Source organism: Microtus pennsylvanicus, chromosome 7, assembly GCF_037038515.1.
Source record: "Microtus pennsylvanicus isolate mMicPen1 chromosome 7, mMicPen1.hap1, whole genome shotgun sequence".
Classification (NCBI taxonomy): Eukaryota; Metazoa; Chordata; class Mammalia; order Rodentia; family Cricetidae; genus Microtus; species Microtus pennsylvanicus.
Window position 1 is genome coordinate 106,857,206 of NC_134585.1, and position 26,482 is coordinate 106,883,687.

General features: G+C 45.8%; 2 protein-coding genes across 3 annotated transcripts in view; both read left to right on the plus strand.

Annotated features, from left to right (window-relative positions):
* The first annotated feature begins 3,989 nt into the window (after nt 1-3,989).
* Nucleotides 3,990-11,744, plus strand: Gpr61 (G protein-coupled receptor 61). Of its 2 annotated transcripts, XR_012911398.1 has the most exons (3): nt 3,990-4,070; nt 6,953-9,121; nt 9,707-11,744. XR_012911398.1 is itself a non-coding variant. In XM_075981617.1 (2 exons), exon 2 carries the CDS (start codon nt 7,535-7,537, stop codon nt 8,882-8,884), a length of 1,350 nt encoding a protein of 449 aa, XP_075837732.1. In that variant the 5' UTR covers nt 3,990-4,070; nt 6,953-7,534; the 3' UTR covers nt 8,885-11,743. The 2 variants fall into 2 exon arrangements, 1 of the variants encoding a protein (XP_075837732.1); XM_075981617.1 differs by having other exon boundaries at nt 6,953-11,743.
* Nucleotides 11,745-12,758: 1,014 nt separating this feature from the next.
* Nucleotides 12,759-26,482, plus strand: part of Gnai3 (G protein subunit alpha i3) — a 39,500-nt gene continuing 25,776 nt past the window's right edge. The window contains exon 1 of the mRNA XM_075981618.1: nt 12,759-13,010. Coding sequence (XP_075837733.1) covers nt 12,893-13,010 — 118 coding nt within the window. The 5' untranslated portion in view covers nt 12,759-12,892. The remainder of the gene's footprint in view (nt 13,011-26,482) is intronic.

Sequence of the window (26,482 nt, forward strand, 5' to 3'; positions counted from 1 at the left end):
CACACCCCATTCCCCATCAAGTGATGCTGTCTCCTAGCAACTCAGCTCTGCTGCTTGGAGGAAGTCACACAACCTCTCTGAGCCTCCATTTCTGCACTGACCCAGAAGACTGGGCTACATGTATGAAAGGTCCAGCATTGTGCCTGCTTTCTGGCTGGGAAAGAACAACTGGTCCTCACTGTCCCCCAGGTCCCAGGCAGACGGTCAGTGGTGCTTTGCGCGGGGCTCTAGTGTGGGGTGAGGCCTCTGGGGGGGGGGGCAAGCTGATGAGGGTGTTGGATTGGAGCTCCTGACAGAAGCAAGGTTCGAGCTGCTCTTTACGGCCACTAAGATGGCCTCTCGGCCCATAAACCTGTTTATTGTGTTGTTATGGAATCAGAAGCTATCTGCAGTTTTTCTTTGGGGGTCCGGGGTGGAGACTGACTGCTGGTTAGCAAGCAGACAGCATGGCCAGGCCCGTTCATTCACTGTGGATGTTCCTGCCACTCTTTTGAGCCTGGTTCATCCGAGGCCCCCAGTTTCTAATCTGGTTGAGAAGGATTTATTTTTGGGTCCCTGTAACCTAGCAATGGGCTCACATGACCAGTGGCAGCTGCAGGCTGAATATACTGTGGGATCTTGGCTCCCGGCAGGGGGTGTGGGCCAGACTGTGGGGGAACAAAAGAAATGGAAAGGCTCTCACCTCTGCCCAGCCCTCTCAAATGGGGGTAGGGGAGGTGGATGCCTAGGGTGCAGGTACCCTGAGGCTGATGCTCCGGGTCTCTGGACAGCTAGGGCCTGAGCCATAGTGGGGAGGCCTCAGCTGAGAGCCTGCTCTTGGGGTGTCTGTGATGGGGTGGAATGATTGGGTGTCCAGGGGATGGAGATGGGTACAGAAAGAACACAATGCTGCTGACTGACATGCCGGGGTGAGGCCAGCCCGGAGAATAGGTGGCTTCACAGACACTCTGTATATAATAATGAGATCTCAGGGACACTCCTGGTCCTTGCTGTCGTCCTAACATTTTGCTCCTTCCCTTTGTTTCCCTGTTAAATTGTTACTATTCCCCGGAGAGAGACAGAGCACACACGAAGCTGCTCTCTGTGCGAATGGATTGATCGAGCTCTTTCCTGAGAGCAGGTTTTGGCAGAAAGCAAAGGGGCCGAGAAGGAAGAGAGGGTACCACTGAGCAGGGGAGGCACTTTGGGGAGGTGGGGAGGAGCATCCAGAAAGCCTCTCACCATTTACTGAGTAAAGGATGTACAGCTGAATTCACAGTTTCATCCTGGGCAGAAAGGAGTGGATGGGGTGGGGAAAGCCTACCAAGAGAGGAGGATGGGCAAAGATGGGGTCGGCCTCTATTGAGGAGTTTAGGATGGAGCAATCAGCTCCCAAGGCTCCACCTGACCCTCAAAAGAGACATGACACTGTGGGGGTGGGGGTCCTCCCCCCACTGTGTAACAGGGGTCCCAGTTGTGCACACTGGACCGAGGGTTGCTGGTGGGACCTGGAAGACCACATTCAGTTTCTCTCACTTGGTCTTCTCGTCTCCTCCGTTGTGCTGGAGGGGATTGAGCTGGGTATGGTGGCTCAGGTCTGTAATCTCAGCTTCCAGAAGGTTGAGGCAGGAAGATCACATGTACAAAGTTAGCCTAAGCAACAGTGCCAGGCACTTCCTCAAAACAAACAAACAACAACAAAGCCCTAAACAAATGGCCTAGAGTAAAGGTGTTATATCAACAGCTACTCTGAACCCTCACTGAACGGACCTCAAGAGGTAACCTCCGCCCCATGACTGGTACTAGCTTTGCTGTTATCAGTTGCTCCAGCCTTAGGCAGTTTCCTCCCCTGCCCACTGATCCTTTTCCCTCTTCCCAGAGCCAAGATGGCTTCCAGCATCTGGGAAGATGAGCTAGACCCCACCATCTCCTTCATACTCCTCTCCCCAGTAGCTTTTTAGTAGAGGGCTCATGACCTTGCCCTTGGCCCCATCCCAGCTTATTGGCCAGTCATAATAGCTGTGCTAGCTCCCTGGGAAGCATACTCCATCTGTATTATAGCCTCTCTAACTCCCGCTAACTCCCCACTGGAGACACTGGGGAGCGAGGCCTTTTGCCTTTTTCACATATGGAAAAACTAATGCACAATCAGTTCGGCTCGAGCTCTCTCTGAATCCTTGGACAGGCTTCTGGGCCCTGTATCAATCTCTGCTTTTGTTTCTTAGTGTCACCTCGGGACTCCAGAGAGGTCATGTGACCGGGGAAGACTGAGAAATCATTTTATCTTTAAACAGATTTGGGTTCAGATATTGATTCTGGCTTTATTTGGCCTGGAGGAAGTCGCTTCACCTTGTGCCCTCTTTTTCCTCGGAGGCAGTCGCTACCTTAAACACTGGCATGAGAACCGAAGATGTCGTGGGTCATGAGTCTGCCACTCGTTAAGAAGCCAGAGACAGTGATTGGTGGTAGCCATGATCTCTCACCAGGTTTAGGAAGTCAGTTCTCTTGTCCAATCAGGCTGGCTGGTGGTGTGCGCCTTTAATCCCAGCAGAGGGAGGCAGAGTCAGGAGGGTCTCTGAGTTCAAGGCCAGCTTGGTCTACTTAGCAAATTCCAGGTACAGAGAAACCCTGGGGGGGGGGCAGGGCAGCCTGACCTTCTGAGTCCCCTGGGTAAATCACTGGTTTTATGACTCCTTGTCTAGATCTAGTAAACAATTCTAGAATTCCTTTGGAGCCAGAAGGAGGTGTTGAATGTGCCTGTGTCCCCCTCCAAGGCTCTGGGGGCAGACAGCTCCAGATCTGATCTGAATTCCTTGTTCAGGCTGGAGGCTCTGCTCTATTGGGGGTAGACTTGGAGGGATGTCTTCACTTCCAGAGTTTGGATGCCTTGGGGCTGAAGAGTTGACTCAGCAGGTATGAGCACCTGTTGCTCTTACAGAGGACCCAGGTTTGGTTCCCAGCAGCCACATGGTAGCTCACAGACATCCATTAACTCCAGTTTCAGAGGATCCAACATCCTCTTCTGACCTCCATGGGCAGCAAACACGTGTGCAGGCAAAACACCCCCCACACACACACACACAAAACAAACCTAAAAGAGAAAAAATACTGAGTCCATATTCTGGGGAAATCATAACTTGCCTTGTTAGGCACCTGTTCTCGGTATCAGTCACTAACAATATTCTTCAGAGCCAGCAGGAGGCCAGACCCCTTCTCTCCCTTCTAAGGGTTTGTCACACAGTCGTGACACTTTGTGGGAGAAGTGCCCACTGTCCAGCCCAAACGCAGGCCACCCGGAGCCTTCCTGGGAATCTGGCTTCTACGCTGCCTCCATGGAGCTGAGGTGCAGATGTGCAAAAGGTAGTTCAGGAGGTGTTAGATCCCCCGTCTCCATAAACCCTCACAGGCATTCCAAATAAATATCCACTTTAGGAAAATAATGGGGGTGTGCTTGGGGTGGGGACAAATGCAGGGTCAGATCCCACTGCCACCCCTTAATCTGTCTGCTGTATGAATGTGTTACTTTCTGAAAGAGTCAAACCGTGAATCCACCTCAGGAGCCTCAGCTTTCCCTAGGTCTAGTCTTGGAGTTCTGGCTGCCTATACAGAAGCATCTTGGTTCTGGTATCATACAGAACCACGCCATAAATAATAACCTTGTCGGAAACCTCAGGCGCTATCTACCCCGTAATTCTATTGAACAGCTAAGAAACAAAGGCCAAATGGAAATGACTCGCCCAAGGTAACTCAGCTGTTAAGTGCCTAGGGCCTTTTCTTTATCAGGCCAATTGGGAGAGTTTTCCCTGCCCGCTTGCCTTTTGAGACACAGTCTAGAATCCTGAGGGAAATGTGAGGAACGGAGCTTTTTGAGCACCCTGCCTGGAAGTCCTGAGGCCCAGCTGTTTGCTCCAGAAGTGGCTTTAAGGGGGCTGGTGGAAAGCAGGAGGCCACTAGGACCCAGAAGCTCTCTGAGCATCCTGCTCTGCTGGCTGCCTCTCTCCGCTTACTGCAGTGGTTCAGGCTTCAGCAGCCTTGGAGAAGCATCAGCTGAGAGGAGCTATCACACAGGATCTGGGAGCTGCTCAGCAAAGGTAGGAGTTGCCGACTAGGCCAGGAATGGAAGCCAGACCCAGGGCCTGGTGGTGAGGGATGCAGAAGGGTGGTGTTCCAAGGGGCGGCACACCCTGTGGTACAGTGGGCAGTTCTGTCAGAGGCTGGGGTCCCAGGTGTCCCAAAGGTAGTACTGGGATGCAGGCATCTCTAAAACCTAGGAATGGGAGATTGGTCATCTCCTGCTAGCAAGAGTAACTGCATCCTGCAACAGACAGCATTCTCCGTCTGCCCGGCTCTGTGTCATAGAGATAGGTCCCCACATCCAAGGAATAGGCCCTTCGGCATTCCAGGATGATGGGCATCTGAGTCCTGGGCGTGGGCAGCTCTGCTATGGGAGAGGTGTTGAAGGTCCCTGGAAATCTCCCCTGGCCTAAGAGAGGCCATATTCTTGCCTGAAGGCCGGCCCAGCTCTGATCTTTGGCCCAGAGGCTCTGGATGTGAGACCCAGGTACGTGTGAATCCCAACAACACCTATGTGGCCTTGGGCTAGGCACGTGTGCACATCCTACATCCTGAAGTGAGGATCTCTGTCAGTCACTCGATCGTGGCCCTGCCAGAGACCAGACCTCGGAGCCTATAGGGGCAAAGCCTTCCAGGTCCTGAAAGGTCTTGGAGGTGGTCCTGAAGGGGGTAGTGGGAGGATACGTCTGTGGAGGGAGAAGGCGTGATGACATGAGCTAGGAGTGGAGTCAGGCTCCTTGAATTTCCCCTGTGAAGCCATTACACCACCACCCTCCCCTCTATAACCGCCCATGAATGAAAGAGTACCAAGTAGCCAAGTATATTGGTCTGTCTGTTAGGAGGTAAATTGGAATCCTGGAATTTGAAGCCACTGTCAAAATTTTGACAAGACCGGTATGTGTGTGTGTGTGGTGGTGGTGTGGTGGTGGTGGAGGGGTATAAGAAAGAAAAATGCCCAGTGCTTTCTTGCCCAAGGCTCCATCATGGCTGCATAGCACCCCTGTGTGTCCGTGTGTCCACATGAAAACCGTGCCCGCTCTTCTCAGCCAGGGATAGTAGCTAGGTGTTGCTGGATTGAACTCCTCATCTTTTAGACCCCACTCTCAGGTAGAATGAATATGGAGAGTAAAGGGTAAAGATGCATCATCTAGTATTTCTTTGGGGCATTTCTTTTTCCTGGTAGACTGTCTTATGAGAATCTGACATCTCCCTGGAGAGATGCAAGTCTCTAGGGCAATTGTTCAAAGTTAGGGAAGCCACAAATCCAGGAGCCTGGGCTATCCTTCTCAGAAGAGAATCCCCTGGTTGGCACACAGATGACTGACTGAATATTTTGGGAGTTTGTATTCTGGGGCCAGGATTCGATTAGTCAATTTGAGTTTGATTCAAGTCACAGGAATTGCCCTGACCACGTAATGCATGCAAGGCATGTAAGAAGTTGGATTAGTGTGAGGTTTATAGTAACACCCAAACCTACGGTGATTGTAGAGTAACTTTGAGAGAAGTACGGCTCTGGCAGGCTGGGTGGTTCTCTTCACTTGCAGTTATAGAAATGAAAGATCTTTCTTTAGAGTGGAGCAACCGCCAGGTGCTCCCTATCCCAGGAACTCACAGAGCAGTAAAATGCTCTACGTCAGAAGCTCCATGGTCTTCTAGGCCAACCCTCCCATTTCACAGTTGCAGAAAGAATGGTCCAGAAAACTTTTAACTTGTTTACAGAATGGCCGGTCTGTAGCTTTTCTCTACACTGCTTGACTCAACATAGTGTACTGGGGAGAGAGATATATATCCTAATATATCATAAAATATATAATATATACATGTATATATATGTATATATTACTCTGGGGACACCTATTTCAATTATGAACAAACTTCATGTGAATAATGACACATAAAATGGACGCAACCTGCCACTTCATCAGGAGAGGTGGGAGGTGCTGGTTTAGTCTGGTTTTCTCTGCTTTCTGTGTACCCAATTCTGCCGTCTAAGCCCTCTGCCCTGCCCCCAGCACCTTCACCCCGTTCACAGGGGCATCCGCTCTCACCCTTTGTTCTGTGACCATGGGAGGAGGCCAGAACCAAAAGTGCCTTGGGCTGAGATGCCCTTCCTCCACCAGCTAGGACATAGGACATAGGACAGCCACCCGAGTGGCTAAAGAGCAGGTAGCTGAGCTGGGCGGTGGTGGCACTTGCTGTTAATCCCAGCACTCTGGGGCAGAGGCAGGCGGATCTCTAAGATTGAGGCCAACCTGGTCTACAGAGTGAATTCCAGGTCAGCCAGGGCTACACAGAGAAATCCAGTCTCAAAAACAAACAAACAAAAGAGTAGGAAGGGAAGGACAGCTTTCCGGTGGCGCGCGCCCTCCGGCCGCGGGAGTTCAGGAGTAGATGAGCTGGCGTCCCTTGCAGCTGGACATTCTGTCTTCACCGCAGCGTCCTCATCATTCCCAAACTGGCAGCTTTTGTTTGGGGGTGATGACGTCAGGAGGGACTAAGGCACAGCTGTCCTTCCTGGGCGATAACCTTCGAGTGGGGAAGAGATGTTAGTAGGGTCTGATCAAGCTTGACAGTGATGTACTCAATTTATGATTCTAGTCGATAGGGAAGCTACTTTCCTGCATAGCAAGGGATAGCAGGCAAAAGAACTGTCCCTGGGGCCAGGCTGCCTGTGTTGTGTGTTTTGGGGTTCTCTGGGCTGCAGGTCTATCTGTGGAGAAATGGAGATCCTACTGTGTGTCCATAGGATCGTGTGAGGACGATGATGGCATGGAGTGCGTAGGAGACTGCGTGTGCCGTGCACCACGTGACCATTGCTCCGTGGGATCAGTGCTGCTCGTAAGCAACCAAACCAGGCGCTGTGAGGTTATGAAATTGGTGTTATTCCTTCCTTTAACAGATGCCTTCGCGAGGAAACTGGAGTCCAGAAGAGTTGCAGAGTGAGTAATGCCCAGACCTGGACCTAGAAGCTGAATCGTGTTCTCCTACTCCCAGTTCTGACGAGAAATCAGAGAATTCACACAAGGCACCCTAAAGCCAGGGCACTGTCTTAGACTCCTCAGGACCCTGGAGAAGGGAGACAGAGGATTTAGAATTGCCCTCAAAAGGGAAGAAAAGCATGGAGAACTAGAAAAAGGGGGAGAAAGGTGCCACAGACCACTCTGAAGGTGGAGCACTGCATGTGAGGATCCGTCCCTCGCCAGTGGGCCACTTCCCTTCACCAGGGCTGACTGACCCTGGGTCTACCTCCTGACAGAAACTGGACACGAGCTTCTGAGTTCAGAGCTGCCTGGCTTGGCGCCACTACAGAAGAGCCCTGTTTGGAAGGCTGCGATAAAGGCCTGCCCTACAGACTCCAGTGCAAGGCCCCCAAGGAAATCCATCGGGAAGCCTAGGCCTGGGCTTTACCACCCAGGGCTGAGGAGTAGGATGGGGGATGGGCCCGTAACAGAAAGAGCCCTGGGTGTCCTCTTTCGGCCCCATGGAGTCCTCATCCATCCCCCAGTCATCAGGAAACGCATCCACGTTGGGAAGAGCCCTTCAAACACCAGGTCCCTCTACTGCCAGCGGGGTCCCCGAGTTGGGACTGCAGGACGTGGCTTCAGAATCCGTGGCCCTCTTCTTCATGCTCCTGTTGGACCTTACTGCTGTGGCCGGCAACGCTGCCGTGATGGCTGTTATTGCCAAGACACCTGCCCTCCGAAAATTTGTTTTCGTCTTCCATCTCTGTCTGGTGGACCTACTGGCTGCTCTGACCCTCATGCCCCTGGCCATGCTCTCCAGCTCCGCTCTCTTTGACCACGCCCTCTTCGGGGAGGTGGCCTGCCGCCTCTACTTGTTCCTGAGCGTTTGCTTTGTCAGCCTGGCCATCCTTTCGGTGTCTGCCATTAACGTGGAGCGCTACTACTATGTGGTCCACCCCATGCGCTACGAGGTACGCATGACACTGGGGCTGGTGGCCTCCGTGCTAGTGGGCGTGTGGATAAAGGCCCTGGCCATGGCTTCTGTGCCAGTGTTGGGCAGGGTCTCCTGGGAGGAAGGCGCTCCCAGTGTTAACCCAGGCTGTTCTCTCCAATGGAACCATAGTGTCTACTGCCAGCTTTTTGTGGTGGTCTTTGCTGTTCTTTACTTCTTGCTGCCCTTGATCCTGATCTTTGTGGTTTACTGCAGCATGTTCCGAGTGGCTCGTGTGGCGGCCATGCAACACGGGCCGCTGCCCACGTGGATGGAGACACCCCGGCAACGCTCTGAGTCTCTTAGTAGCCGCTCTACTATGGTCACCAGCTCCGGGGCTCACCAGACCACTCCACACCGGACGTTTGGGGGTGGAAAGGCAGCAGTGGTCCTCCTGGCTGTAGGAGGCCAGTTCCTGCTCTGTTGGTTACCCTACTTCTCTTTCCATCTTTACGTGGCCCTGAGCGCTCAGCCCATTTCGACAGGACAGGTGGAGAACGTGGTGACTTGGATCGGCTACTTTTGCTTCACTTCCAACCCTTTTTTCTATGGATGTCTCAACCGTCAGATCCGGGGTGAGCTTAGCAAACAGTTTGTCTGCTTCTTCAAGGCAGCTCCAGAGGAGGAGCTGAGGCTGCCTAGTCGGGAGGGCTCTATTGAGGAGAATTTCCTGCAGTTCCTCCAGGGGACCTCGGAGAACTGGGTTTCCAGGCCCCTACCCAGCCCTAAGCGGGAGCCACCACCTGCTGTTGACTTTCGAATCCCAGGCCAGATTGCTGAGGAGACCTCGGAGTTCCTGGAGCAGCAACTTACCAGCGACATCATCATGTCAGACAGCTACCTCCGTCCCGCCCCCTCACAAAAGCTGGAGTCCTGATGGACACTTGGAGGGAAATAAGGCTTGGGGCTGGTTTACGATCTTAAGGACTGCCTTTTCCAGCTGGCTGGGGTTTGGGCTGGGGTCTCTGGACTTAGCTTTTGCTTGGTGTTTTCTGGGACCAGAGTCGACAGGATGGACATGTGGCAAAAGCCTTGGACTTGGCTGTGCTCTTTGACTATTGGGGGAGGGAACCTGGGTTTGGTGAGACGATGATGAGAGAAAAGGGTCACAAAGGTGAGGCGACACCTTTCTACCAGTGAACTTCTCATGCCTCAGGAGACAGGGAAACTTCCTAAGGGCAGGTGTTGGAGCAGCTGGCTAGGAGCTGGGGACCACTGAGGTTTACTTCTCTCTGGTGTAATAGTTCAGGGTAATACTTGCACTAAAACAAGGGAAGGGAGTGGCCCACATCTTCTCACTTACTAGGCTAAAAAAAAGAAAAAAAACTGTATCCAAGTGTCACCATGAGTTAACAGATTCCTTTTTAAAGTTAAATGTCTAAGATTTCTCTTAAAGTGAGCAGACCAGTAGGGTGAACTCTTTTCTGGATTTTGCCAACAGTGCAAGAAAAAATTGCAGTAAGGGTAGTGGGGGAGAAGACAGGAAAACTCTCTGCAGCTCTCTCCTGTTCTCTTCTCTGCATGGAGGAGATGAGGTCTGGGTCCTGATCTCAGCACAGACAAACACGAGACAGGCTGCCCCTTTCCTCCCTGCCTTTTGAGTAGCTAGACTAACTGGGGGATCAGAGAGCTGAGGGTGGATACAGAAAGGCCAGGTAAGTTACTCTGATCAATAATACTGCCAATCTTTTCTTTCCAGGACTGGCCTCCCTGATCTCTCTCCTCATGGCAGTGACCCACTTCCAGCCCCCTGGACAATCGGGTACAAGAGACTAAGGTCGGGCAAGGGGAAGGGTGGGGTTTCCACAGTCCATGAAATGCCTTCCTCTCCTCGTTCATTGCTCTCAAAATTAGCTTCTGTGATAAAGACTTAAATGTGTCTCCTACCTGCAGCCCTGGGTTGGAGAGAGGGCAGAGAGTTGGGCTTTGCTGTTTATTGAAGACTATAGGAACCATGTTGGTTAGTATCAGCAATGGTATTTCCCATGGAGAGGGATTAATTGCAAGCTAGACAGGCTACCTATCTGGAACCTCCTGTCCATTCCACTTCCCGCAGTTGAATACCAAAGGATCAAGGTAGAATTAGAGGGTGATGTGGTCTACACCTGAACAAATTTCTGGTTCATAACAGAAATAACAAAGGGGGAAAGTGTGTTGGAGTGGAGTAGTTTCCCCTTTGGACAACTAATAAATTTTATGATAAAAGTTATATTGATATCAACACTGACTCCTTCAGTTTTATTCAGTGTGTAGCTGAACGCCAGCATTCGCTGGGACACACACAGATGATGTGTGGTCTCTGCCTTCAAGGAGTGCATAGTCTAACTTGATCAGATATGTGTATTTTTGTAGAGCATGTAGATCTGATAAAGTAGTACAATGTGGAGAATCTATCCATGGTTCTGACTTCTGAGAGTCCACTGAGTGATACACAGAGCCTCCCTGCAGACTGTGCAAAGTGTGGGGAGTGGAAACAAAACGCTCTAGTGAAGGAAACAACCCACCTGATGAAACCTGGCAAACAGCTTTTCCCCTTTTGGATTAGGTGAATTTCCAGTCTGTCTTCCTATCTTTTGTGTAGTCTTCTAGTCTAGGGCCTATTACACTGGGGAAATCCCTTAGGAAGTATACACAGTAAGGAGTGTCCTTTTATCTTCAAAACCATTTCTCCCTGTCTTCCTAGAGGCTGAGAAATTTCCTTCCTACTGTATCATAAGGGAAAAACTTTCATAAACCATGAATCCACCAATTAGCTAGTAGACCCAGACACTGCCAGAAGATGGCAGTGTGAGCCCTATTGAAACAGGAAAGGCCTGAATGGGCGAGCGTGTGTGTGTGTGTGTGTGTGTGTGTGTGTGTGTGTGTGTGTGTGTGTGTGTGTGTGTGTGTGAGAAACACTGCTTGGCAGCCATTTTGTTGTTGTTGTTTTTTTTTTAAACTTTGCCCTCTGACCCTTGCTTCACGTAAAAGGAAGTGTTACGTTCAAGGGTAGCTCCAATTTATACTGAAATACCCGACACTAAGACCTTGCTGCCATTAGCTAGTAAGTGGCATATAAGAATTTGCTTGCCATTTTTTTTTCCTGGCTGTAGGAACAGATCATAAAGGAAGTAAAACTTTTTTTTGTATTATGCTGAAAACTTTCTCCGCAACTTTTGCTATAGCCACCGTCCAGGAATTTTCTAGTCACCAAGATGCATTGGTAAAGTTCAGAATACAATCCTTAGCTCTGGAAAGGTCTTCTGGGAGCAACAGGATGAGACAATCACCCTGTCAGTTACTGTTGCCTACAGCTTGGTATTGAGGTGATAAAAACTTGAGACTTTCTGTTGGGTGTCCCCAAGCAATGCCCTTCTAGAGGCCTGGTAGAAAAAGAGGTAAAGTTAAGATCAGCTGGATGTACTCATTGTGTGGACATGGGAAAGCTGGTTAATCTCTCTGAGCCTATTTCCTCATCTGTGGCGATGGGGGTCGATATTACCTACCTCACAGGGTTGTTGTGAGGATTAAGAGACGAGACATGGAAACACCTAGCCATACCTGGCAAATAGGTATTCAATAAATGTGTTTCCCCTTTCCCCTGGAAGTGATCATAAAGGAAAAGCAGGCTCTTTCTTTTTAATGGTCATTTGGAAATGAATGGGCGACTTTTTAGACTTGGAATTGATAAGCATTATGGTGAAATGGATGAGGTCAATCTTCTAATTAAATGGTTCTAATTAATTAATTTTCACTGTATAGACCTTTCTGTCTGGAATTTGTATTTTAAATTTTGCTTCTACTGAAGAAATATGTTTTAAATTCCAGGGAAGGGCTTAAGGGCTGCAGAAAAAGGTGCTGCTTCCTAAAAGTGGTGAGCCACTGTGGGGCTATTTGGCAGTACAGGCATTTCAGGATTATAAATACATCAGAACCTTGTGAAGGTAAATCTTCAGGCGATACTAGAGAAACAGCTTTTACTAAACCTCCCTTTTGCTGTGGCTATCATGCAGGAACTCTCGTTAAAGAAGGATGCACTGGTTTGCATCCAGACATGTGACTAAGTACCTAACACAGAACCCTTGGTTTATATTGGAGAAAGGGAAGCAGCGAAATGTTATGAATGAACTACACCTATTTTTCATGTTCTATTATTTGCTAGAAGTCGAGTGATCCTTTGCCAACATAGGAGTGCCAGGCAAACGTACAGCTCACAGAAAATTCATGCTTTGCGGCAGAAGGACTAAGATATCCTTTAAGGGCAGGAGGAAGCCTACTCCTCCGCATAATGGGGTGTAGCGTGAGGCATAGATGGAACCAGGCTGGGCAGTTTGTTCCCATCTCAAAGAGCAGGCTGGGACAGCTTTGGCTGACGTATCCAACACTCGGTTTTGGGCAGAGACCCGGGCTCCACAATCACTGATCAAAAGGGTTTTTCTAGCCAGGGAGACTTTTTCCCGGTTAAATTTCCAGAGGGGTGTGAGCACTTATTTAGGAATCCGGTCCTCACCACCAAACCTTCTGTGCGACCTCAAGAGGACACAGCGAGCTGGAAGGCCCTCTTTTGCTACACTTGTGCCTGCCCAAGAGCCCAAGAGGTAAACGGGTATTAAGGCCAGGAGGTGCGGAGCGACGGATCACCATCACTTCACGAGACCGGCCAGACTCCCGGGGACTTCCGCTTTCCGTACCTCTTTCGCTTCGCACCGCCACAGTGCATCCGAGTGGTAACGGCCGCTGGGCGTCGCCGGAAGTGTCGTAAACAGTAGATATCCGGTTCTTCCGGGCTCTAGGGGAGCTGACGGAGAAGGCCACCGCCCAGCAGAAGACGCGTCTCAGCCGGTGGAGTCGTGGTTCCCGCGGTGTGTGAGTGAGCCCGGGCCCGGTCCCCTCTCCCGCCGCCGCCATGGGCTGCACGTTGAGCGCCGAGGACAAGGCGGCGGTGGAGCGGAGCAGGATGATTGACCGCAACTTGCGGGAGGACGGGGAGAAAGCGGCCAAAGAAGTGAAGCTGCTGCTGCTCGGTGAGGGGCTGGGGGCGGAGCTGGAGTGCTAGAGTCCCGAGAGCCCGGCCCTGGGAGTAAGCTGAGCTGATGAGGGGTCTGGCTAGGCCGGCGGAAAGTACCCCGAAGGGACTGGGAGGGGATGCCCGGCATAGGGCGGGTTTTGGCCTTGGTGACTGAGGCCCCGGAAGGCGTGGGGATTTCAGGTTGGAGAGGGTGTAACCGGCCTGGGATGGTGCTTAGCAGAGTTTGGGAGTTTGGAGCCTTGAGACTGTTGAGAATCCGGGAAAGTCTCATATGGGAAGGGACCGATATTAGGGAAGGCTTTACGTTGGATTGGAACGTGCTGAGGAGGATAGTGTGTGGTGTCGGATGGGCTTGTCCGGGGTTTGTGTGAGTTTGATACCTGATGGCAGGATAAAGCTGGGAGGATTGAATGATGAGAGAAGCTTGGACAGAGGGGTCAAATAAAGAACCTGCTGTTTGTAAAAGAGCACACACACACACACTACTGTTAGTAAGGTGGGTTATTCAGGAACATATAGGGGGAGGCAGGTGAAATAAATGAGAAGTTCTTAGGTATAGAAGAAAACTTGAGTGTAGAGTCCGGCTTACTTTTTCAACTTTTCCTATCTTAACATTCTCTAGAGGTTTTGTAACTCCTGTTTTTATTAACGGGATAGGGATGGTGTAAGCTGAGAAAGTGGAAAGAATGCCATCTTTGAGGTTTGTGATAGATTAGTGGGCACTAGATTACAGTGGTGACGTTCTAGGAATGATGTGCATTGGGAATAGAGTTAGAACAGGAATATATGGAATGGGGGTGTATTTACTGTAAAGATTTGATAAATTTGCGGGAGTGGTTTATTATTCGGTTTTTAAAGTAAAAATAATGGCTTCCAGACTACAGCACGCTGCCTTATACTCAAGTGGCTTTTATACATAGTCAGGCATGTTTTAGTCAGGATAATTGAGTTTTAAACTTCGATAGGCCCAGTAGATCAAGTAAAGTCCTCTGGTGTTAGCTTACCAATAAATCCAGCCGCCTTCATTATTCATATTTCTGAGGAATCTGTTCGGTGAGAATATGTACCAGTCACAGTTCTGTAAGCAACAGAACTTGTAGATAGATTGAGTTCCAAGGAGTCGCCGGAGAGTACCAGTTTTCCTTTGCAAAGCTGCAGAGGACAGCCGCAGCCACCATAATCTCAGACTCACTCTGTGCTCTCAGATGTGCTGGGAACTGTATATATTGTGGAAGCTCTACGAGGCAGCTTGAATATAAAGAAAAGGTTACGCCATGGAGTTTGAGTTTCCAGAAGATAGGAAGTCAAATCATAGTTCTGGACTGCCAGTGTCTATCTGGCAGGCCTCTTCTGTCCATGGTTCCTGGTACTTAGCTGGTATTTAAGTATTTACTATTGAAGCTCGTGGTGGACATTGGTTCACGGGGGCATTTCAGAAGTAAGATAGAAAACACTCCACTTGCTAGTTTTCTGGCTTTGAGATAGTTACCACTATGTAGTCTAGGTGGGCCTCCAATTCTCCATCCTCCTGCGTCAGTTTCCCCAGTGCTGGGATTACAGCATATATCGCCATATCAGTGACATTAGCGTTTTCTATTTTTAAATATTTTTTTAATTTCATAGCATTGTTTTGCCTGCACGTATGTCTGTGTGAGAGTGTCAGATCTGCTGGAACTGGAGTTACAGTTGTCAGCTGCTGTGTGGGTGCTGGGAATTGAACCTCGGTCCTTTGGAAGAGCAGCCAGTGCTGTTAACCACTAAGACATCTCTCTAGCCCCTGACATTAGCATTTTCTATATTGATCAGTCAATTATGAAATTAAAAATGTGCCCTTGTCTTCTGTGATTTGCTTTATAGTGACCACTGAAAAAAACCCTAGGCAAGCAGAACTATCCAAGACCTTTAATTAAAAAAAAAATTAAACACACCATAGCTTAGAGAATTTGAAAAGTTTAAGTAAAAGTCAAAGTACTGAAATATTTGTGTTGTTTTTAGCCAACTTTTTTTTTTAAGCATTTTGTTTTGATTGGAGACAGAATCTTGGTTTCAAAACTCATGAGAGCCGGGCGATGGTGGCGCACGCCTTTAATCCCAGCACTCGGGAGGCAGAGGCAGGCGGATCTCTGTGAGTTCGAGACTAGCCTGGTCTACAGAGCTAGTTCCAGGACAGGCTCCAAAGCCACAGAGAAACCCTGTCTCGAAAAACCAAAACCCAAAAAACAAAAAACAAAAAAACTCATGAGATCCTGTATCTGAGATTATAGGCGTGTACCACACCATGAAATCTTTTTTCCCTCTTAGGATTTTTTTACAACAATATTTTGAGCAGATTAAGTCAGTAAATTGGTGTAGGTTGGAGAAGCAGCTGGTCTTACCTGGACTGTGTAGTAACGCATATGTGAAGGTAAAACGATCTTTCTTGGGACTGGAGAGTTGGCACAATAGTTATGAGTATTTGCTGTTCTTACAGAGGACCTGGATTAGGGTCTCAGTATCCACTGTCTGTACGCATGTACTTGATACATATTCATACATGCAGATTCAAAACTCAGACATATAAAATTAAGAAATTTAAAAACTTTTAAAAATGATCTTTCATGATACTTCTTTAAGTAAAATTTCCCTATCTGGTATATAAAAATACCTGTATGGTATTCAGTTACCTCCTCCTACTCTTCTGACAGCAGAAAGTTTCCTTAGGTACTTGGAAGCCATCTTTACTTCAACACTATGAGACTATCCAATTTAGTTTAAATTGAAATCTTCTCTTGACTCTCCTGGTTTGTATATTTTCTTTTGTATGTAGTGATAATTTCATGTAGTGATTGCAGGCAAGATGGGCTTTGAAGTCAGAATGCTTCAAATTCTAATTTGTGTTTACTGGCTGCAACCTTAGGAAAGTATTTCCATTTGCCTCAGTTTCTATACTTTCAAGGTATAGAAAGTAGAGATTCTTCAGAATTGCTGGGAGGATTGAACATGATAATATAAAGCAAAACATGCAGTGAATATTAGCTGTTTATTGTTAAAAGTCAGTGTTACAGATTAAAAGTACTAAGAAGTTTGAATTAATAAGTTAATACAGGTTTCATTACTAAGGAAGACTTCAGTATTGTAATTGGCCCTTTGGTTTGAATTTCCTTTAGATGCTATGGGGAGATCTTGTTATGCCAAATTGCTATTTAATTCCCAGCCAGTGTGTATAGCGTGGGTGTAGGTGTGCTACTTGGAGTTGTGTGTTCAGATTTTAAGTCTTGTTTTGAGACAGGGGCTTGTGGCGTGTGTAGCTCAGATTATCCTGGAACTCTCCTGTCTCAGCCTTCCAGTATCAGGGTCGTAATTATGTGGCATCATGCCCACCTCTGAAAGCGTTTTACAGCTTCTAAATACAGCAGTTGAAATAGTGTTTGGACCGTTTTGGTGTATGTCTCTCTGCAAATTTCTTCAATTTAATAATTTGAAGAGAAAAAAACATTTGCAAGGTTTATACCAGTTCATTATTTAATAACCTGTAACACTTAACATTTCATTTTCATGGCATAATCTTGTAAGAAAGATAGCTTCTACCAAAGCCTTCCAGTCTATGTCATGGTGTCACAGAAGTCGAAAGGTGCTAGTGTGATGAGTGAAGACACGGCTTTTGGATTCTGACAAAACCGAATTAAGCTCTCACCTGTATCTACTGGTGTGAAACTCGGAATAAATCACTTAACCATGTGAATTATGTTCACATATGTAAGTAGGGGTGATTCCTCTGTTCCATAAGTGAAATGACGTAATGTACATAAGTGCGTAGTGTTGGTGTCTAGAAGATGAGAATCTGTGAATGGCACCCTCTATTAGACTGCTTGTGAGGTCTGTCACTTTAGTTTCTGCCCCTTGACATTCTTCATGTTGATATGCAAAGATCTTCAATTCCTAATCTTGTGCTGATAATAATTTATTTTATGGCAAACCTATTCATGCAGAGAACTGGAATACTATATTTAAATTTTATGTCATACAATTGATTATTCATAATATTTAGTTAGCAAATTACTGATAGAATGTGGTTATTGAAAGCAAGATTCTCCTTTGATTACCCTGTAAGTGTAGTAACGAGGAGCGGCGGGCTGCGTCCTGCCGCCCGGCTAGCTTAACCCCTGAAATAATCACACAGAAATTGTATTAATTAAATTACTGCCTGGCCATTAGCTCTAGCCTCTTATTGGCTAACTCTCACATCTTGATTCAACCCATTTCTAATAATCTGTGTAGAACCACAAGGTCGTGGCTTACCGGGAAAGATTCAGCATGTCTGACCTGGCATCTCCATGGTGGCTCTCTCTCTGACTCTGCTTTCTTCCTCCTACATGTAAGGGTGATAGTCATTATAATTTTTGCCACCTGTTAGGAGAAGGTTTGTAGAAATCAAATTTCTCATAAGGATTTATCACAGCTGGAGGAAAAAAAAAGAAACTGAAATAAAAAGAGACAAGCACTGAAAATAAAGTTTCTTTTTAATAACCTTATCTTTGTGTCTTTAAATAATTTTTTTTAGAAGCCAGGTGGTGGTGGCTCATGCATCTATTCCCAGCGCTCAGGAGGCAGAGGCTGGTGGATCTCTGTGAGTTCGAGGTCAACCTGACCTACAGAGCTATTTCCAGGACAGTCAGCCTACACAGAGAATCCCTGTCTCGAAAAAACAAAACAGCAAAAATGTTTAGATTAACTTTTTACGTGTGTGGGTGTTTTGCCTGCCTGTAGGTAGGTGCACTGCATGTGGGCCTCTTGCCCACAGAGGTCAGAAGAGGCTTTCAGATCTCCTGGGTTTGGAGTTAAGGGTGGTTATGGACCACTGTGTGGGTGCTGAGCCCTTTCAAGAGCAACAGGTGCTCTTAGCTGCTGAGCCGTCGTCCAGCCCCCTCTTGTGCCTTCCTGTGAGTGTATTCATCCCTCCCACAGTGTGAGAGCGTAGCACCTCTCCGTGTCCTGCCTGGTTTCTCTGCTGCGCTGTTGTAGGCGGTGATAAATATGGAGTAGGTGTTCATTGCTTAGAAGATTTACAGGGCATGTGACTTCCGAGTTGAGGCTGCAAGTGGGCTCTTTTAAAAATAATTTCAGCTGATTATACTTATATAACAGTCTTTTAGTTTGGGGCAGTTGTTTCTGTTAAGAATGGTTCTTGATGGGGAGGTCTGTTTCAGAGGTTAGTGAAACTGAGCTTTGTTCCTATTGCTGTTCTGAAGTGGGTACACTCTGTCCCTGTCATTTTGAGATCTTATGCTGTTTTTGATGTCACCTTTAATGAATACATGAGTGCATGCACGCACGCACTCACACCCAGCGTGCTTCTCTTTGTCCTTTAGGCAGGAGGACTAGGGATTTCCCTTTATCTTTTGTTGCAGGATGTAATAAAATCTAAAGATGTGTAAGGAACAGGAAACAGACTAGTATGAGTCAAGGAGGGCTTCATAGACAAGACGTAAGTTACTAGGCAGCATTCGAGGATAGGTAGAAAATGAAATAGAAGCAGGTTGCATGCTCATGAATTATAATACCTCCTCACTCACTTCTAGAGCAGACTGTCATTGTCTGCTTACATGGCTTCGTTAGCTAAGTCTCTTCTTCGTATCATCTTTTTCTGCTTCCAATACTCCTCATCCTCCACCACATACCAGCCTCAGCTTTGGCTTATGCTGAACCTTTCCTGCTTCGCATACTGCCATGCCTAGTAGTTGTCTTGTTACCTTGCATGGGCTTCCAGGATCCCTAATGCAGATTCCTGGGAAAGTATCAGCTTGGTCTAACCTTGTCAGGTACCCACCAGAGTTTTGGTGGCTGCGTGGTAGAGTTGATGGAGCATCTCGAGTTTACAAGGCTGACTCAAGTGTCGAAGGAGGTCAGGTTCTCTAGGAAAAGAGTATGGCTAGAGAAATAATGATTAATGAATGACCGTGTCTATCCCTAATAGACGTTCATTAAATCTAAGTTGGACATAGGTGGAAATACTGAAGAACCAAGCCCATCGCTGCTTCAGTTTCTCTCTCATTCATATATGATTATTCTCAATGTTAAGTTGTCATTATGTGTAGTTGGCAGGTAGGTTTAAATTCTCCTGAGATAGGATGTCTTGTTATTAACACATCTAACCCAGAATAATTTATGTCACCTGGATTAGTTACCTTTAAATTAACAGTTAAAAAATACAGACAACCAATGGGTTTTTTCAGGGACTGTGCTTCATTACTTCTGTTTTCTCTCTAGCTAATGTTTCTGTCTACTACTTTTAAGAAACAGTATTGGGCTGGGCGGTGGAGGCACATGCCTTTAATCCCAGCACTCGGGAAGCAGAGGCAGGTGGATTTCTGACTTCAAGACCAGCATGATCTACAGAGCTAGTTCCAGGACAGGCTCCAAAGCTACACAGAGAAACCATGTCTCTCAATATGATGTTTTCTAGCTCCATCCATTTGCCTGCAAATTTCAAGATATCATTATTTTTTTCTGCTGTGTAGTACTCCATTGTGTAAATATACATTTTCCTTATCCATTCTTCGGTCGAGGGACATTTAGGTTGTTTCCAGGTTCTGACTATGACAAACAAAGCTGCTTAAACACAGTTGAGCACATGTCCTTGTGGCACGATTGAGCATCCTTTGAATATATACCCAAAAGTGGTATTACTGGGTCTTGAGGACGGTTGTTTCCTAATTTTCTGAGAAATCGCCACATTGACATCCAAAGGGGCTGTACCAGCTTGCATTCCCACCAGCAATGCAGGAGTGTTCCCCTTACCCCACATCCTCTCCAGCATAAGTTGTCATCAGTGTTTTTTGATCTTGGCCATTCTTACAGGTGTAAGATGGGATCTCAGAGTTGTTTTGATCTGCATTTCTCTGATGAGTAAGAATGTCGAGCATTTCCTTAATTGTCTTTTAGACATTTTAGATTCCTCTATTGAGAGTTTTCTGTTTAGGTCTGTTTTGTTTTTTTTTTTTTTTTGGTTTTTCGAGACAGGGTTTCTCTGTGGTTTTTTGGAGCCTGTCCTGGAACTAGCTCTTGTAGACCAGGCTGGTCTCAAACTCACAGAGATCCGCCTGCCTCTGCCTCCCAAGTGCTGGGATTAAAGGCGTGCGCCACCACCGCCCGGCTTTCTGTTTAGGTCTGAACTCCATTTTTTTTATTGAGTGAGGTAACCCAGACCCAGGAAGACAATTATCATATGTACTCACTCATAAGTGATTTTTAAACATATAAAGCCAAGAAAACCAGCCTATAAATCACAATCTCAGAGAACCTAGACAACAATGAGGACCCTAAGAGAGACATACGTAGATCTAATCTACACGGGAACTAGAAAAATACAAGATCTCCTGAGTAAATTGGGAGCATGGGGACCATGGGAGAGGATTGAAGGGGTGGGGAGAGGCAGGGAAGGGAGCAGAGGAAAATGTACAGCTACTTTTCTTACTACCCCGATCTCTATATAAGGCAAATAAACTTGATTCTGCTCCAATACCAAAAGAAAGAAAGAAAGAAAGAAAGAAAGAAAGAAACCCTGTCTTCCCCCCTCCCCCCCCCAAAAAAAACCAAAGAAGAGTAGCGGGGTTGGTAAAACCTTTGCTTAAAGGCTTTGTTAAGGGGTAGGTAAAAATATTTGGCAGTGCAGCTTTAGGAGCACAGATAAATTAGCTCCCTGTGCTGTCCTTTTCTTAAGGCCTTCAGTTGGGCTTAGTTTTTTCCTTGGGTGAAGCCTCAGGGGAAGTGAAGAGAGAGCTGCTTTACTCAGGAGTTAATGTGGTAATTGTAAGGACCAACTTAAGATGGGGGTCTCGTACTGTGAAGGATGCAGAGCCATGGGCACTGATTTGTCCTGATGATTAGTTTTAAAATGTGTTTTCTAGCCAGCAGAATTTAATATATTAGTGTTTGTAAACCTCTTAGAACTGGTAACCCAATTCAGAAATGGAGACACCATATAATACAGGGCATAGAGCTTCAACCCTGTGAGATTGAATCTAATCTCTAAACTTTATTTTCCCTTCTCTGAACCAGTGAAGTGGGTCTTAAGGAGTCCCTTGATTGTGAATTTATATAATTTAACAAGTTATAAAGAGGACTGTTTTTGTGTTATTTTTTCTATTTAGTTCGGTTGAAGTTAGTTTAACATCCCAGACCTGCCTAGGAAAACAGTTGGAAACCAAAGACATGCATCATAAACTGCCCATGATGGAAATGTTCGGCAGAGTACAGAGAAAAGAAGTTATTTCAGTATTTCGTTTTCTCTGTGTGGTCTTCATTTTTGAATAGCTCTTGTGCAGGCTCTAACAAGTTGCTCTTCGTTATCTGTCCAGGTTATCCTGTTACCTGATTAGTGATCAGCTGTATCATTGCTGTAATTCAAACTGTTTGAACCGAACAACAATGTTAGGGCTGGTTCAGTTGTTCTAGTTTGGATATATTACTCTGTGTAAGTGGATTTCCTTCTGTTCTTCAGTTGTAACAAAAATTAATATATTCAATGTAAACTAAGCAAAGGAGGAAGGTGCTTGAGAATCCACATTTGACTGTACCTGAATAATTTCTCAGAGCTTAGAAAAAGATTTTGGGAGGAGCTGGTCTTTACACCTGAACCTCCTTTGGCTTCCACATAATGTGGGGTAGCTCAGTGGTTAAAAGCTCTAACTGCACTTCCAGAGGACACAGGTTCAATTTCCAGTGCCCATGTGGCAGCTCACAGTTGTCTGTAACTGCGGTTCAGAGGATCTGGTATCCTTAAAGAAACACATATGCAGGCAAAACAACAATGCACATACAATAAAATAAAAATCTTAGGGGCTGGAGAGATGGCTCAGTGGTTAAGAGCATTGCCTGCTCTTCCAAAGGTCCTGAGTTCAATTCCCAGCAACCACATGGTGGCTCACAACCACCTGTAAAGAGGTCTGGCACCCTCTTCTGGCCTTCAGGCATACACACAGAATATTGTATACATAATAAATAAATAAATAAATATTAAAAAAATAAAATAAAATAAAAATCTTAAGAAAGACTAGCTGGGCGGTGGTGGCGCACACCTTTAATCTCAGCACTTGGGAGGCTGAGGCAAGTGGATCTCTTGGAAGTTCAAGGCTAGCCTGGTGTGTGAAGCGAGTTCCAGGACAGCCAAAAGCTGTTACACAGAGAAAACTCCAGTTCCAGGGAATCTGATACCCTCTTCTGATCTCTCTGGGTACCAGACAAACATGTGGTACATAGACATAAATGCAGACAAAATAGTCATACCCTTAAAATAAGTAAATGAAGAAAATTTTTAGAATAAAATATTTTAATAAGCTTTTTATTTTGGAATAAAAATATTTTACAGAAAAATTGCAAGGATAATGCAGAGAGTTCCTGTGTACTCTTCTACTAGTTTTCCTTAGTGCTGACTTTCTCAGTAATCACCATGGTAAATTTATTGTCACCAAGATATTAATGCTGTTATATAAATGTTAACTTTAGTACAGTATTTAAATTTTGCCAGCTTTTCCACTAATGTTCTTTTTCTGGCCTAGGGTCAATCTAGTATGCTACACTGTATTTAATTAAGGCTTTCTTGAGCTCTGTGGTTTCCGATATTGTACTGTCTAGCAGGAGACTCATGTATTATTTATGATTATGCATTTCTGATTGTCTTTTCATAGACAAAGGTTCTTCCTTCATTCTCCTTTAAAAATTTTTTTGAGACATTTCCGTAGCCAGGGTGGCCTTGAACTTGTAATCCTCCTGTTTCAGCTTCCCAGTGGTGATGTGTGGAATGCATTTGATTATAGGAGTTGGTTTGGAAAGGAAGTTCTAGGAGACTTGATATTTGAGATGGTCTTTGAAAGAGATACAGGAACTCCTTTTGATGTGGTTTGTGGTGCTGGAGATGGAGCCCATACTAGGGATTATTCTACCATTGAAGTGCCCACCAGCTCTAAAAGTGCGCAAAGGCACCAGACACGAGTGAGCAGGCAGATTGATTTGACTTGACGACTGATATAGAACAGGATGCAGGAGATGATCTTCCTGTCTTTGCCATCCAGGTGCTGGGATCACAGCAGTGTACCACCACAGCTCGCTTTAATTGAAACATTTTAAGGTTTATTTTATTTTTTTAATATTTATTTATTTATTATGTATGCAATATTCTTTCTGTGTGTGTGCCTGAAGGCCAGAAGAGGGCACCAGACCTCATTACAGATGGTTGTGAGCCACCATGTGGTCGCTGGGAATTGAACTCAGGACCTTTGGAAGAGCAGGCAATGCTCTTAACCACTGAGCCATCTCTCCAGCCCCTATTTTTTTTTTTTTTTTTTTTTTGATTTTTCGAGACAGGGTTTCTCTGTAGCTTTTGGTTCCTGTCCTGGAACTAGCTCTTGTAGACCAGGCTAGTCTCGAACTCACAGAGATCCGCCTGCCTCTGCCTCCCGAGTGCTGGGATTAAAGGCGTGTGCCACCATCGCCCGGCTCCAGCCCCTATTTTTTTTAAATTATGAGTGTGCACACACGCATGCTTAATGCGGGTGTTAAAGGCAGTTGTGATGCCCGACATGGGTAGTGAAAGCCAAACTCTGACCTGCAAGAGCAGCAAGTGCTCCTTCACCCTGGACCATCTCTCCAGCCGATATTTGAAACATTAAAAATATTTAAAATTTGTAATTGTGTTGAGGTGAGTGACAGGGAGAATTTGAATGCAGGTGTTTGTAGTGCACCTGTGGAAGTCACAGGTCTCTTTCCATCTGGGTGCCAGGGATCCAACTCGGGTCCCCAGCACAGTGTGTGCTTTTACCTGCTGAGCCATCTTGCCGAGCCTTCATTGAAATTTTTAGTAGCTATTTTAAGCTCTGTTTTATTGTACACACAAATGCATATGTTTCTCAAGGTCTAGAGATTTTGCATTGTTCTTACTACCAACTTTTTTTCTGGAGGTGCCACCACAATTAATATTGTCACAAAAGATAAAACAGATGTAGTAAATTTGTATATGAAACCCAGACTTCTTTGAACTTTGCAAGTGTTTATATGGTAAAAGAAATTGAAATTGAAGACTTTGATTTTGTAGGTCTTTACTCATTTTGTAATGTTTTAATGTCAATGACTCTTTAGAGTATGGTATGTACATTTGGTTAAGTAAGAATGGAGAAGTGCTTTGCTGCCATCATTATTTGAGGTTCTGACATAGGATATGATTCTAACATTTTAAAATAAATGGGTTTAATGAATGAGTTTAGCATTGCTATTAGCCTTGGAGAACATTTTCAACTATAATGAAGAATTATTTTATGAATTAAAATGAGATCTTTGGACTGCTGATACATTACAGTTTGTGGGATTTCTATTTCCTTTACTCCCAAATAAAAAATAGTTTTAAGTCATGGTGTATATAAATACCATATAATTTAGCACCAAAATGGGTTTTTGTTGCCTTGCTTTCAAAGAAGAAAAAAGAAACTTACTCACCATGGCAGAATTAGAACTCTGAAGCCGTCAGCATAATCTGGCTCCTTGCTCACAAGGGACTGCTTCCCAAACATTCTTATGTTCTGCAGAGGTGAGGACCAAGGCACAGTCTACACTTACCCGGCAGTCACCAGCACTGGTCATGTTGTACATAGTTGTGCAAAATGTTAAGTGATGACATTTTGGTAATGTTTGGAGAGCTGAGTGAGCTATATTTTTATTTTTTATTTTATTTTGTTTTATTTTTCGAGACAGGATTTCTCTGTGGTTTTGGAACCTGTCCTGGAACTAGCTCTTGTAGACCAGGCTGGTCTCGAACTCACAGAGATCCGCCTGCCTCTGCCTCCCGAGTGCTGGGATTAAAGGCGTGCGCCACCACTGCCCGGCTGAGCTATTTTTTTTTTTAAATCCAAATCCCTAGTCGACCAGTGTCTTCCTTCAGTGATTTATGGGTATAAGTTAATTGACCTTTCTATTTTTAAAAAATCTGCTTTAGGGCTGGAGAAATGGCTCAGTGGTTAAGAGCACTGACTGCTCTTCCAGAGGTCCTGAGTTCAATTCCCAGCAACCACATGGTGGCTCACAGCCATCTATAATGAGACCCAGCCCCCCTTCTGGCATTCAAGCACACATGGAAGGAATGCTGTACACATGATAAATAAATAAATCTTAAAAAAAAAAATCTGCTTTATTCCCTGTGTGTGTGTCTGTAAGTATCCCAGGCTGGCCTTGGATTTCCTGTGTCGCTGAAGATGACCTTGGACTCCTGATCCTTGACCTCCCAAGCGCTGGGTTTATAAATATGTGCTGCCATACCCAGTTTATACAATACCAGGGGTTAAACTCGGGGCTTTGCCTGATAGGCAAGCACTGTACCAACTGAACTACATCCCCAGTCCCTTTTATTTTTATTTATTGATTGGCTTTATTTGACTTACAGTGCTGGTGATCAAAAGCCTAAGACCTTGCTTGGCTAGACAAGTGCTTTACCCTCTGAGCTTTGAGTAGTATTCTGTTTTATGGTTTTTGTAGGATCATATCCATGTTCTTGGTAAAAGATGTGAAACTCAATAAACCATATACTGTCTTGTTAGGAATATATTAATTAGGGTAGTATGTTTGTATGTGTGTACACACTCATGGTAGAATTTGGGGATACCTGCCTACCCCAAAATTGGCAGTGGCCGATGTCTGTACATATGCGCGCACACATTTGTCCTTCAAGTCTGGCTTACTGCACTCAACATGATGCTCTCTAGTCCCACTCGTTTTCTGGATGATGATGTCATTTCACATTCTTTATGGTTGAGAATAAAACACCATTGTGTATCTATGTACAATTTATACAGTTTTCTTCATCCATTCACCTTTTGATGGGATTTGGGCTGTTTGCACACGCTGCTTCCTGTGGTTTACGTTCCTTTGGCTACACGCGCAGGCGTGCTGGGGCCGGATCACGGCAGTTCTATTTTCAGCTGTCTGAGAAACGCCACACTCATTTACATGTAGTTACACTCGTTTACATCTCACCAGCGTCATCTAAGGGCTTCTTTTCCCCACATCCTTACCAGCATTTTTTGTTGTTTGTTTTCTTCATGATAGCCATTCTGACTGGAGTGGGCTGTGAATCTCAATGTAATATCAATTTGCATGTTCCTAATGGCTAGGGAGACATCTTTCATATACTGTACTTATTAGCTATTTGTATTTCTTCTTTTGAGAACTGTTTGTCCAACTCATTTTCATGTTCGTAGATCAGTTTTAGGGCATTTAGTTTTGTGAGTTCTTTATAGGTTGTACATATTAATATTCTGTTAGGTGTCCAGGGGCAAACATTCTCCCATTTTTCACTTTTACAGCCCTGGGCTATTGTCGTCCTTCCAAGTCCTTTATGCCTGGGTGCTGAAGGGTTGTCCTTATGCTATCGGATAGCAGTTTGGAGTTCAGGTCTTCGCTTAAGGCTCTGATCCATTTCTAAACTGGTTTTTATACAGGGGGAGT

Coding starts and splice junctions, on each gene's coding strand:
- Gpr61 (XM_075981617.1), top strand. CDS start 7,535: ATGGAGTCCTCATCCATCCCCCAGTCATCAGGAAACGCATCCACGTTG.